The sequence below is a fragment of the Mobula birostris genome, chromosome 9, assembly GCF_030028105.1.
Source record: "Mobula birostris isolate sMobBir1 chromosome 9, sMobBir1.hap1, whole genome shotgun sequence".
In the NCBI taxonomy this organism is placed as follows: domain Eukaryota; kingdom Metazoa; phylum Chordata; class Chondrichthyes; order Myliobatiformes; family Myliobatidae; genus Mobula; species Mobula birostris.
The window spans coordinates 143,741,892-143,756,506 of NC_092378.1; the positions used below are offsets into that span (position 1 = coordinate 143,741,892).

Genomic DNA, 14,615 nt, shown 5'->3' on the forward strand with positions numbered 1-14,615 from the left:
CGCTTACTTCCTCTGGTTTAATTCCGTTCTCCCAGTTTGTAGTTGTTTGGGATTATATTTTTATTTTCTTTTAATTTGAGAAACAGGCCCTTCTGGCCCAACAAGCCACAACCCACATATTTACACTAGTGTAATCACAGGAAAAACTACAATGACCTATTAACTTACTAACTGGAACGTCTTTGGAATGTGGGAGGATACCAGAGTACCCAATTCCTAATCTGGGGGAGTCTAGGACCAGAGGACACAGCCTCACAATAGATGGATGTCTCCTTAGAACAGAGGTGGAGAGGAATCTCTTTAGTCAGAGAGTGGTGAGTCTGTGGAATTCATTGCCACAGACGACTGTGGAGGCCAAGTCAATGGGCATATTTAAAGCAGATTTTGATGGGTTCTTGATTAGTAAGGGTGTCAAAGGTTACGGGGAGACAGCAAGAGAATGGGGTTGAAAGGGATAATAAATCAGCCATGATGAAATGGCAGAGCAGACTTGATGGGCCAAATGGCCTAATTCTGCTCCTATGTCTTATGGTCTTAAGTTCATCTTATCTGTTCCTCAGAATAATTTGCTTTGGATTTGTCAATCTACTTTCCATTTATGATTTGCTCATTGTCCTTAACTCGGTGATCTACATGGTTCGAGCATGTCAGCATGTTGGTTATCCTATTGAATTGTGTCACATTGGGAATGTTTCAGCCATGTGAAGATGTGAAATGTCAGTCTGAAAGGTGTACTATACTTCAGGTAAGAGGTCCCACCTTTGTTTTTATAAAATAAAGATTCAAGATTTGAGATTGTTCAATATCATTTCCACTACACAAGTGTAAGGGAGAGAAAAAAATAATTCTTACTCTGGATTCAAAGCGGCACTAAAAAGCACATTATGATAAAGAACACATTCATAAAAAAGCTCAATGAATCTGAATGCTTCAGGTAAAAGTTCCCACATTTGTTTTTATAAAATAAAGTCTCAAGGTTGTTCAATATCATTTCCACTACTCAAGTGTAAAGGAGAACAAAATAATTGTTACTCCAGATCCGAAGCAGTACAAAAAAAAACACAATAATATAAGGTACTCAATAATACGAAAACCCAATAAATTGAACACATGAGACAGCTTCTATACATAGACTGATTGTATATAAGTCAAGTGATGCTAGGCACAGGAGTGCCTGTACATAAGGTGACTCTAACAGGAAATGATAAAGCAGAGGTGGTGTGGATTGTTAAGGGGTGGGTTAGTGGGTGGAACTGTTGACCAGCCTTACTGCTTGGGGAGAGTAACTGTTTTTAACACATGCGTTAGCTGTTCAGAGACTGGTTACTAAATGCTGTTTGCATAATTCTGAAATGCAAAAGACAAGATAAGTGTTTTGATTTGATGAAACTAAATTTATAAAAGTAGACACGTTCATGATTTTACAATTTTGCAAAACCTTTGTAGAAAGATTTAACGTAATTTGAGAGGAGAATTTTTTTAATATGAATATTACAAGATAAGAATAATATGACCTTGCATGAATTTAAATGTGTTAAAACTCTTTTTAAACCATCAGGCCTTTGATGACTTTATTTTTGCATTCTTTGCTGTGGAAATGGTCACGAAGATGGTGGCCCTTGGGATATTTGGGCAGAAGTGTTACCTGGGAGATACATGGAATCGTCTGGATTTCTTCATTGTAATGGCAGGGTTAGTAATTCATTTACTCATTCAATAGAAATCTGTGCACGCGTGTTCATTGAATCTCATGGGGGTGAAGGTCATGATTGCATCTGCAGGTGGAGCACTTTTATTCAGAGATGTGCACGGTAACAGGTCCTTCTGGCCCAATGAACCTACGCTGCCCAGTAGCACCCATACAACTGATTAACGTACTGGCCTGTAGGTCTTTGGAATGTTGGGGGAAACCGGAGCACCCGGAGGAAACCGACAGAGACAACATACAAAATCCTTGCAGACAGCAGCGGCAATTGAATCTGGGTCACTGGTGCTGTAATAACTTTACACTACCGCGTTGTCCTATAGATTAATGGATGTTTAATAACAGATTGATGGATTTTAAAAAAGTTAGTTCAAAAGTTCAAAGTATATTTATTTTCAAAGTATATATATATATATATATATTTATACGAACTTGAGATTCGTCTCTTATCCGGCAGCCAGGAAGCAAAGAAACCCCAAGGGAACCCATAATAAAAAAGAAGACCCAATGTACAGAGAGAGTGAAAAAAGCAAGTCATGCAAACAAGAATTATTAGCAAGTAGTGTTCTGAACTGAAATCCACAAGGAGATTCTGGGATCCATTGTTCAATGCAGAGCAGAGTAAACGTCGCGGAGCAGTGGACTGAACCGGTCTGTCCCTTGCCTCAGACCCTGACACCCTGACCTTTTCAATCTGGCCCGGCGCCTAAATCAGCGTCCAAACATCGAGTTGAAGTACTTTCAACCCTTCCATCTTCTTTGGCATTTAAGTCTGTCGTAAACACATAAGTGGCAAATGTCCTCACTTTGTTCTCACCTGAATTCTCCTTACTGGAACCAGGAATGTTTGCTAGTGTGGAGCTTTTGAACTGCAACGTATAGAGGAAGGAGCAGGAGGTGTGGGAGATGTTGTCCCACAGGTCAGGATGCCCAAGGGGCCTCCTTTATGATGGGCATCTGTAAAGGGAGATTGCTTACCCTAAATCAGAGGTATACTGGCACAGAAGGAGCTCTTTTTGTAGAACTCCATGTCTAAGAATGCTGCAACCAGTCACACCAGTGAGATGTAAGTACTTGACCATAGGAAAGTCACCAAAGTCAAACGTTGAGTTTGTTGCCATGTACAGAAGTACATGTATATACAGCTGCAATGAAATGTTTGTAACAACATCAGACATACAATATACACAAGAAAATGCATAAATTAAGAAGATAAATTATACAAGAAATAACACAATTAGAACAAAAAGAACATCTATTGTAGCATAATGTGGTCATAGTGCTACCGTGCTGAGGTAATTATGAGGCTTGTGCGCTTGGTTCAAGAAACAAATGGCTGAAGTGATGTAACTGTTATTGAACCTGGGACTTCGAGTTTCTGTACCTCGTTCCCAATGACAGCGACAAGAAGGTAACTTGTCCAGACGGTGGGGACCTTTGATGACAGATATTGCCCTCATAAGGCAGCACCTCCTGTAGATGCTACCAATGATATTTACAGCAGCAGAATAGTTAGCTGTGTTAAAGTTCAAAATTCCAAAGTAAATTTATTATCAAAGTGAGAAAATGTCGCACTGGACAGCAGGACAAAGGCATACAGTAGCATCGCTGAAAAGCTACACTCAAAGGTGGACAAACAATCAATCTGCAAAAGAAGACAAATTGTGCAAATACAAAAAAAATTGGAACAATAATAACAGTAAATAAATAAGTAAATAAATGATACTGAGAACATAAGTTGGACATGGCATCAAAGGTTACAGGGAGGAGGCCGGGAACTGGGGTTGAGGAGGAGATGAAAAAAAAGATCGGCCATGTTTGAGTGGCGGAGCAGACTCGATGGGCCAGATGGCCTAATTCTGCTCCTATGTCTTACGGTCTTGCAGTCCGTGAGTCCATATTGTGGAATTAATTCAGTGTTAAGAGCTACTTGGCTAAATGTAGCTACTTGTCTAAAAGGAAAATGAACTGAGTTTGAACCAGCTGGAAGTGCCTCTTCCTTGGTAGGGAGGGGTGATGCACCACTCAAACAGTTGGTTTTGCCCGCTAAACCCGCCATGGAGAATAAACAGAAATGAACTAGTTTTTGAAGAGTAGGTGGATGCAGAGTAACCTCCCTATAGTGAAGGTACTCTTAGATACCTATATTAGACAGGGCTGCTTTTGAATTTAGGGTTTTGTGGACAGTGAACCCAATACAATCACATTTGGAGCCCCTCTTTTTTCAAAGGTCTGCACCCATAATTCCATATCTGTGATGTAATGTCTTCACCCAGCAGACAGTTACCTAACTGGTACTCAAGTACTTACAGGCACACAAACAGACCGCCTGAACTGATTTCCACAACATCTACCCACATTCTCTCCATAATCTGTACCGCATGTCCTCTGTGCAGGATTGCTGTGTCCCTTGCACCATCCTTAACTCTGCCTTTTATAAGAAGGATTTTTCACAGAAATCTATTATTTTCTGCTGCGGTGTGACTCTGGTATAACTGGGGCAGAGGGAACATTGGTACCATAAAATTACTCTTAACTATTTCGAGCAGGAGAAGGATACATGCACACTGCCTCTTCTTCGGGATGCATCCCACATACTCTGACTGTCACTGGAATGCTTTTGGTTCTATCGTGTTCTACCGCGAACGCCCACAAGAAAATGAATCTCAGGGTAGTATATTCTAATTCTAGTGTATTCCTAATTCCACTTCTATATCTCCTAATTCTGTTCCTATATCTTATGGTCTTATTCAAAGATTACAGGGAGAAGGCAGGAGAATGGAGTTGAGAAGGAGTAGACTCAATGGGCTGAATGGCCTAATTCTGCTCCCATGACTTATGATCTTATATGGTGACACACTAAATTTACTTAAAACCTTTGAACCCCATGGTCCTGGAGGAACATTGTTTTGTTTTTACTGTGTACTGTACCAGTATATGGTCGAAATGACAATAAAAAGTGACTTAACTTGACTTGACTCGAACTTTGACAATGATTTTCACAGGATAATGGGGTCTACTCAGTAATTACCTACATTAGAATCCATTTGTCACGATTGCCCAGCTATTTAATCAACTAATTGCTTTTTGTAAATCTAATACAAACTAATGTTCATAAAAGTAGACAACCCAATAACATATGTATAGTGGATTACAGACCTAAACCTTCTTTTGCAATTAAATTACAGTATAATGAGACATGATATTACAAAAATAATTTGTAAACAAGTTCTTTTAACCAATTTCATATCCAGCCTTGTGTATTATTGTTGATTGTACTACTTTAAATGGAAACAGGATCAAACGTTGAAAGTCTGTGTTCAATGTAACTTAAAGAAAAAGAAAGCAGCGGGTTTGCTAAAATGGGATCCCCTGTTTGTATTGATGCATATTCACCAATATTTTCCAGACATTGTTAACAAAATTCAAAAGTTTTTTAAGGAGTCACTGCTTTTGCAGATGTCCCACCTCCTTTAGCATAACAGGGCCGCCTGTCCCACACAAAGCAGAAGGTAACAAAGTTTGTAAAATGTGTTCAGGAAAGTTTTCTAAATCAATATATAGAGGGACCAACTAGAGGGGATGCAATATTAGATCTCCTGTTAGGAAACGAGTTAGGACAATTGACGGAAGTCTGTGCAGGGGAGCACTTTGGTTCCAGTGATCATAACACCATTAGTTTCAATTTGATCATGGACAAGGATAGATCTGGTCCTAAGGTTGAGGTTCTGAACTGGAAGAAGGCCAAATTTGAAGAAATGAGAAAGGATCTAAAAAGCGTGGATTGGGACAGGTTGTTCTCTGGCAAAGATGTGATTGGTAGGTGGGAAGCCTTCAAAGGGGAAATATTGAGGGTGCAGAGTTTGTATGTTCCTGTCAGGATTAAAGGCAAATTGAATAGGAATAAGGAACCTTGGTTCTCAAGGGATATTACAACTCTGATAAAGAAGAAGAGGGAGTTGTATGAAATGTATAGGAAACAGGGAGTAAATTAGGTGCTTGAGGAGTATAAGAAGTGCAAGAAAATACTTAAGAAAGTAATCAGGAAGGCTAAAAGAAGACATGAGGTTGCCTTGGCAGTCAAAGTGAAGGATAATCCAAAGAGCTTTTACAGATATATTAAGAGCAAAAGGATTGTAAGGGATAAAATTGGTCCTCTTGAGGATCAGAGTGGTCGGCTATGTGCAGAACCAAAGGAAATGGGGGAGATCTTAAATAGGTTTTTTGCGTCTGTATTTACTAAGGAAACTGGCATGAAGTCTATGGAATTGAGGGAATCAAGCAGTGAGATCATGGAAACTGTACAGACTGAAAAGGAGGAGGTGCTTGCTGTCTTGTGGAAAATTAAAGTGGATAAATCCCCGGGACCTGACAGAGTGTTCCCTCGGACCTTGAAGGAGACTAGTGTTGAAATTGCGGGGGCCCTGGCAGAAATATTTAAAATGTTGCTGTCTACAGGTGAGGTGCCGGAGGATTGGAGAGTGGCTCATGTTGTTCCGTTGTTTAAAAAAGGATCGAAAAGTAATCCGGGAAATTATAGGCCAATGAGTTTAACATCGGTAGTGGGTAAGTTATTGGAGGAAGTACTAAGAGACAGAATCTACAAGCATTTGGATAGACAGGGACTTATTAGGGAGAGTCAACATGGCTTTGTGCGTGGTAGGTCATGTTTGACCAATCTATTGGAGCTTTTCGGGGAGGTTACCAGGAAAGTGGATGAAGGGAAGGCAGTGGATATTGTCTACATGGATTTCAGTAAGGCCTTTGACAAGGTCCCGCATGGGAGGTTAGTTAGGAAAATTCAGTCACTAGGTATACATGGAGAGGTGGTAAATTGGATTAGACATTGGCTCAATGGAAGAAGCCAGAGAGTGGTAGTAGAGAATTGCTTCTCTGAGTGGAGGCCTGTGACTAGTGGTGTGCCACAGGGATTGGTGTTGGGTCCATTGTTATTTGTCATCTATATCAATGATCTGGATGATAATGTGGTAAATTAGATCAGCAAATTTGCTGATGATACAAAGATTGGAGGTGTAGTAGACAGTGAGGAAGGTTTTCAGAGCCTGCAGAGGGGCTTGGACCAGCTGGAAAAATGGGCTGAAAAATGGCAGATGGAGTTTAATACAGACAAGTGTGAGGTATTGCACATTGGAAGGACAAACCAAGGTAGAACATACAGGGTTAATGGTAAGGCACTGAGGAGTGCAGTGGAACAGAGGGATCTGGGAATACAGATACAAAATTCCCTAAAAGTGGCGTCACAAGCAGATAGGGTCGTAAAGAGAGCTTTTGGTACATTGGCCTTTATTAATCAAAGTATTGAGTATAAGAGCTGGAATGTTATGATGAGGTTGCATAAGGCATTGGTGAGGCTGAATCTGGAGTATTGTGTTCAGTTTTGGTCACCAAATTACAGGAAGGATATAAATAAGGTTGAAAGAATGCAGAGAAGGTTTACAAGGATGTTGCCAGGACTTAAGAAACTCAGTTACAGAGAAAGGTTGAATAGGTTAGGACTTTATTCCCTGGAGCGTAGAAGAATGAGGGGAGATTTGATAGAGGTATATAAAATTATGATGAGAAGAGATAGAGTGAATGCAAGCAGGCTTTTTCCACTGAGGCAAGGGGAGAAAAAAACCAGAGGACATGGGTTAAGGGTGAGGGGGGAAAAGTTTAAAGGGAACATTAAGGGGGGCTTCTTCACACAGAGAGTGCTGGGAGTATGGAATGAGCTGCCAGATGAGGTGGTAAATGCGGGTTCTTTTTTAACATTTAAGAATAAATTGGACAGATACATGGATGGGAGGTGTATGGAGGGATATGGTCCGTGTGCAGGTCAGTGGGACTAGGCAGAAAATGGTTCGGCACAGCCAAGAAGGGCCAGAAGGCCTGTTTCTGTGCTGTAGTTTCTATGGTTTCTATGGTAGCTTAGTTTCTCCCTGCAGAGATCCTTTCTTAGAAAGTTGCGATCCTAATTCACTAAACCCCCTTGAACCTTGTGGGGCATCAGATCTATGACCAGCATTGCTTTATGACTACTTGCTCCCTCATCAATATTCTTCACAATGATTAGGCTCTTCCCACTATGAATGGTTTCTGTTGACAACTTGCCATCGGAACACTTATTTGCTGGAGCCACCTAAACTGGGTTAGGAGAACTGTTCATCGTCAACTGTCAATGATTGTCTTAAGATGGGTCTGAAGATTGGCTGACTGGCCGGAGGCAAAGATTTGGAATAAAGGGAGCCTTTTCTGATTGGCTGCCGGTGACTGGTGTCCTGCAGGGGATCACTCCTTTTCCTGTTATATGTCAATGATTTGGATGATGGTATTGATGGCTTTGTGGCCACGTTTGCAGATGAACAAAGATGAGTGGCGGGGCAAGATGTGTTGAGGAAGCCGGGAGTCTGCAGAAGGACTTAGACAAATTAGGAGAATAGAAAAAGTGGCAGGTGAAATAGAGTGTGGGAAGTGTATGGTCAAGCACTTTGGTAGAAGGAATAAAGGTGTAGGCTATTTTCTAAAGGGGAACAAATTCATTATTCAGAGGTGCAAAGAGACTTGGGAGTTCTAGTATAGGATTCCCTAAAGGTTAACTTATAGTTTGAGTCAGTAGTAAGGAAGGCAAATGCAATGTTAGCATTTAATTCAGAGGTCTAGAATATAAAAGCAAGGATGGTGAGGCTTGATATGGCACTGGTCAGACCACATCGGAAGTATTATGAGTAGCTTTAGGCATTGTATCTAAGAAAAGATGTACTGGAATTGGAGAGTCTCACAAGAATGATCTGGTGAATGAAAGGTTTAATGTATGAGGAGCTTTTGATGGCTTTAGGCCTGTACTCACTGGAGTTTAGAGAAATGGATGTGGGGGTAATCTCACTGAAACCTATTGAATATTGAAACATCTAGCTAGAACGGATGTGGAAAGGATGTTTCCAATAGTGTGAAAGTCTAGGACCAGGGATTACAAACTCAGAATACAAGAATGTACCTTTAGAACTGAGATGAGGAATAATTCCTTTAGCCAGAGGGCGGTGAGTCTGTGAAGCTCATTGCTACAGACGGCTGAACTGTTCAAGTTACTGGGTAAATTTAAAGCAGAGGCTTCATATTATGTTCTTCACCCTTTTTAGCTAATGAATTTTATTTCTCATGGAAGTTTCAAGAAGGCACCAGATGATAAATTACTCGTTGACAATAAGCAGAAAAGCGATTAACATTTTTGTTTGATGTTCCTCTGGCATTTTAGTGGGAGGACATTAACCCATTTACTTTGAGTTATTGATTTTTTAAAATTTCGTTCTCAAGTGTATGTTCTTAGAATAACTTTATTTTGGTCCAAGAGGCAATATAACTAAAATGCAAAAGTATAATAAAAGGTAAGCAATTCTCTTCACTTTTCATGGTCCTTAAAGTATATTCTTCCTGCAAAGCGTGTTTTGAATTGTATATTTCTTTCCCTATATATATATATATTGAATTGTTTAACTTGTCACCATTGTTTTACTGATCTTCTTTCTAGCGTGACACAAGATCGATATTTGGTATAGTTTAACCCACAAACACTTTAGGGTGGTATTAGTGATGTTAGTTTGAATATCAATGACATGTATCCAAGTCAATGATTTGGTGATGAGAATGGTAAATGTGTGGAATTCATTGCCACAGGTAGCAGTGGAGGCCAAGTCATTGGGTATATTTAAAGCGGAGATCAATTTGTTCTTGATTAGTAAGAGTTCAAAGCTTATGGAGAAAAGGCAGGAGAATAGGATTGAGAGGAACAATAAATCAGCTATTACAGAATGGCAGAGCAGATTTATTGGGCCGAATGCCCTAAGTCCTGCCTGTATGTCATATGGTCTAATAAGAGTTTGGGCTATCAATTAATTATACTATACCTATTGGTCTTGGTTTGCAAATTAACAATATGAAAACTAGCAATATTGAATGGATGGACAGTATGAGTCTCTCAGCAATGTGAAATATCAAATTCCTCAGGCCATTAAGAGTCATTAACAGAGTTCATGATAAATTTAGGATCTCATAAAAGGGTCAGAAGACACATATGGAACCATACCACATCTTACGTCAGGACAGCAGTAACAGGCATGGATGCTGGGAGGCATAGTCTGCCGTCTCTTAGCTCCTGAGAACTGGGTCCAGTTCCAACCTTGGGTGTGGAATTTGCTCATTCTGTCCATGGGCTTGTCTCTCATTCCAACCACAGGTTGGTAAGTTCATAAACTAATGGAAATTACCCCTTAGTTATATACCCCTAGGTGTACACGATGATAAGAGGCATAGATCAAGTGGACTGTCAGAGACTTAGCAGCATGGAAATGAGTAATATTAGGGGGCGTAATTTTAAGGTGATTGGAGGAAAGTATAGGGGGGATGTCAGAAGTAAGTTCTTATCACAGAGAGTTGTGTGTGTGGATCGCCCTGTGGTGGTGGTAGAGGCAGATACGTCAGGGACATTTAAGAAGCTCTTAGACGGGCGCATGGATAATAGAAAGATGGAGGGCTATGTAGGAGGGAAGGGTTAGATTGATCGTAGAGTAGGTTAAAAGGTCAGCACAACATTGAGGGCCAAAAAGCCTGAACGGTGCTACAATGTTCTATGCTCTACATTCTATGTTCCTAGTTCAGAGAAATGGCAAAAGAATCAAAGTGGTATTGCTGGGCATGTGTGAGAAATTGCACGATATAGGGGTTTCAGAAAGTAAGGAGAAGAGAAATTGGGTCTAAGGGGATTACTCCCTGACAAGCCAGTACAAATCCAATGGGTCAAATAGCCTCTTTTCTGCCATTATAGGTAAGTTGCTTTAGGCATCAATGATTGTAATGAAATATTTTGTCAGCAGTGAGTGTTATGTTGGAGTTTATACTTAGTATAGGACCATAAGACAAAAGATTAGAATTAGGCCATTTAACTCATTGAGTCTGCTCTGCCATTCCATCATGGCCGATTTATCATCCCTCTCAACCCCCATTCTCCTGTCTTTTCCCTGTATCCTTTGACATTCTTACTAACCAAGAACCTATCAACATCCGTGTCAAATATACCCAGTGACTTGGCATTCACAGTCATCTTTGGCAATGAATTCCACAGATTCACCACCCTCTGGCTAAAGAAATTCCTCCTGATCTCTGTTGTCAATGGATGTTCTTCTATTCTGATGCTGTGCCCTCTGGTCGTGGACTCCCCCACTAGTAGGAAACATCCTTTCCATGTCCACTGTATCTAGGCCTTTCAATATTTGATAAATTTCAATGAGATTCCCCCCTCATTCTTCTAAACTCCACTGAGTATAGACCCAGAGATATCCAATGCTCTTCATATGTTAACCCTTTCATTCCCAGGATCATTCTTGTGAACCTCCTATGGACCTTCTCCAATACCAGCACATTAGAGGCCTTAAACTGCTCACAGTACTGCAAGTAAGGTGCGACCAAGTACTACCCTGCCAGTGTCCATGATAAGTGATTTGTTTATTCTCTTGTTTGAAGTGTCAGAGACTAAAACATCCCAGTCATCTTTGAACTGCCTGTGTTACACATTCATGGCCCCTTGGATTTTTGTTGAACAAAAAATAGATTATTTTGACATTAAAAGAAAATTATTTTGCTCTCTTTATTAGGTTAGTACAGTTGATGCTATTATGTAAGAATCTGAAATATTACCGGGCCATGGTTGAAGCAGATATTTGCCATAAATGTGCTTTGACTGATGTTTGTGATTTTGGTAGATTAGGGCTATTTTGTGGACTCAGTGCCTGAACTATATACATAATATATTTTCTGGCACTGATCATGAATACTCCTCAACTCCCAGACACACTCGCATCCTGCAGTGATCACTCTTCATCTTTTATTGCTGCTGTTTCACATATTTATGTGACTGTTTGTTTAATTATAATAATGCCTGTAACATTATACTGTCTGACATAAACACGCACCTCGCACTTTGTGTCAACCTGTCAATCTTCAGGCCATGCCACTCTGAGACTTGTGTTCATATTATTTTGTGACTGTGTGTGCTGGGTTGTAACTATACAGTCTATGCTCTGTGTACAGTGTTTCCCAACCATTTTTTATGCCATGGACCCCTACCATTAACCAAGGGATCTGCGGACCCCAGGTTGGAAACCCCTGGCCACAGAGGAACGAGGTTTCATTTAGTTGTAGACAAGTGTATGGTTTATGCCAGCCGGCGGTGTGGTGTCATCATCACTGGACTTCGAGGCAAATGGTCCTGAGTTCAAATCTGGCTGACTCACTTTCACGCCTTCCATCCGTGCTGGGCTGAGCATTGTGCTAGCAACTCGGCCTCGTAAGAGTACAGATGAATGCTAAACAAACGGCAAAAATGCTGCCCGATGTGCCACAAAGCGCGAAAAGGGACAACAACAATGTGTATGGTTGAATGACAATGAACTTGAATGATCATTTTAATGGACAACTATAGCAATTAAACAGAGAAATATGTTAAAAGTAAAAGCTAATTATTCCTCTGCAACTTAATTTACCACATTGTTTTTAATGATACTCATATTATAATATTTTGTTGGTTATAGGATGCTGGAATATTCACTGGATGGACACAATGTGAGTCTCTCAGCAATACGAACTGTTCGAGTCCTCAGGCCGTTAAGAGCCATTAACAGAGTTCCTAGTAAGTTTAGGATCTTATGTTATTTTCAATATTGGAGTAAGTTATTTCCGTCTGGATTCTGGTTTTGAGCGGAGAAGAGTTGACGTTATTGCAAAGTTTTATTCATGGTTTGGTCTCGGGGCTGCATCTACCTCCACTTAAGGGAGCGAAGCAGTATGAGAGGCAACTTGATAGAGGTGCATAAGGTGATAAGAAGTATAGAATAAGTGGACAACCAGCACTTTTTACCCAAGCAGCAATGGCCAATACCAGAGGGTAACCATTTAAGTTGAGTGGAGGAAAGTTTAAGGGAGATATGAGAGATTTTTTAAAAATAGAGAGCAGTGGGTGAATGGGATATACTGCCGGGACTGGTGGTGGAATCTGATACACTAGGAATATTTAAGAAACTCTTAGATAGGCACATGGATATAAGAAATATGGAGGGTTATGGTTTGTTTGGGAGGGAAGGGTTAGACTGATTATGGTGTTGATTTATGTTGGTCAGTACAGCATTGTGGGCTGAGGGGCCTATACTATGCTGTTCTGTCTATGTTCTTTGAGGAATAAAGACAACCTTTGGCAGTCTTTGATGCTGTAAATCTCTGATAACAGAGGGTTCAACCACCTAATTTTAATATTCAATTGCATTTCCATCTTTGAGTGGTCAACATTGTAAAGGTCACGATGGGCCAGAAACTCAACTGGGCCAGTCATATAAATACTGTTGCTATGAGAGTAAAGTTCAAAGTTCAAATACATATATGTCACCTTATACTACCCTGAGATTCATTTTCTTGTGGGCATTCACAGTACATACAAAGAAACACAATAGAATCAATGAAAAACCACACACAATCAGACGCAGAAGCAAGTAATGTGCAAAAGACAAAAAACTATGCAAGTAGTAAAAAGAAAAAAACAAACAATAATAATAATAAATAAGTAAGCAATAAATATCGAAGAGTTCTTGAAAGTGAGTCCATAGGTTGGGTGTACAGTTCAATTTTGGGTTGAGTGATGCTGAGTGAAGTTATCCACTCTGGTTCAGGAGCTTGATGGTTGAGGGGTAATGCTGTTCCTGAACCTGGTGGCGTGGGTCCTGAGGCTCCAGTACCTCCTTCCTGATGGCAGTGTCAAGAAGAGTACATGCCTGATGATGGTTTTTTTTGCTGATGGTCCTGGGTTGGGTGAGGATCTCATTTCCTGATCTCAATCTTTAGGTCAGGAGGGCAATGGGACGTTCTCCATCCCTCTGGGTGAATACAGCTCCAATAACTCTCAAGAGCTTGGCACCACTGAGAACAAAGCAATCAACTTCAGTGATTGTCTGTTCACCACCTTAAATAGTAATGCCCTCCACCACTGACATACAATAGCTGCAATATACAACATCTACAACATGCATCACAGTTACTCAACTTGGCCACTCTCATAGCACCTCCCATTTGTTCCACCTTTAACTTTAAGGAGGACCAGGATTTCAAGTCTTCAAGTCCCATGCCATCTGGCTTGAAAATTTATTATCTTTCCTTCATTATCAGTGAGACTCAAGGCTGTAAATCCCAACCCAACAGCAAAGTTGGAGTACTTTCACCAGTAGGATTGTAGCCGTTCAAGGAAGTGACTCCCAACAATCTCCTCAAGGATATTTCGGATGGGTGACAAATGTTGGCTTTGCCATCATGTCATTGTCTAAATCCAAGAAATGAATAAATGAGATAAAATCTGGAATTGGCTCATAAGTAAACCCCCTTGTTAACCCACCAAACTTTGCAGACTTTAGGAGGTGACATTCCCAAGGCTGTTGTGATAATCATGATCTTCATTGTATGTGGACTGAGATTCTGCCAGAATGATGGTATCATACACTGGAAAAGTTCTTTATTAGATCCATTACATTAGCTGAATTACTAAGTAGCTTATTCATTATGATGTGGCTGATCATGGTCTTTCCATGACCATGATTGTTCTTGACAAATTTTTCTATGGTTGACCATTGTCATCTTCTGGGCAGTGTCTCTACAAGATGGGTGACCCCAGCCCTTATCAATATCCTTGAGAAGTTGGCTGCCTGGCATCAGTGGTCGCATAACCAGGACTTGTGATATGCACCAGCTGCTCATACGACCATCCATCACCTACTCTCATGGCTTCATGTGACCCTGATCAGGGAGCTAAGCTGATGCTACACATTGCCCAGGGGTAACCAGAAGGCTGGTGCTAGGAAGGAACGCCTTACACTTCCTTTGG

General features: G+C 40.6%; 1 protein-coding gene across 4 annotated transcripts in view; it reads left to right on the forward strand.

The window, feature by feature from the left end:
• The window catches only part of cacna1ha (calcium channel, voltage-dependent, T type, alpha 1H subunit a), a 510,834-nt gene that overhangs the window by 150,150 nt on the left and 346,069 nt on the right, over positions 1–14,615 (forward strand). For 2 of the 4 annotated variants that reach the window (XM_072269032.1, XM_072269035.1), the window contains exons 1-3: positions 639–745; positions 1,559–1,692; positions 12,286–12,383. In XM_072269032.1, coding sequence (XP_072125133.1) covers positions 653–745; positions 1,559–1,692; positions 12,286–12,383 — 325 coding nt within the window. In that variant the 5' untranslated portion in view covers positions 639–652. Of the gene's footprint in view, positions 1–619; positions 746–1,558; positions 1,693–12,285; positions 12,384–14,615 lie in introns of those variants that run through there. The other 2 variants (XM_072269034.1, XM_072269033.1) reach the window with 2 other exon arrangements.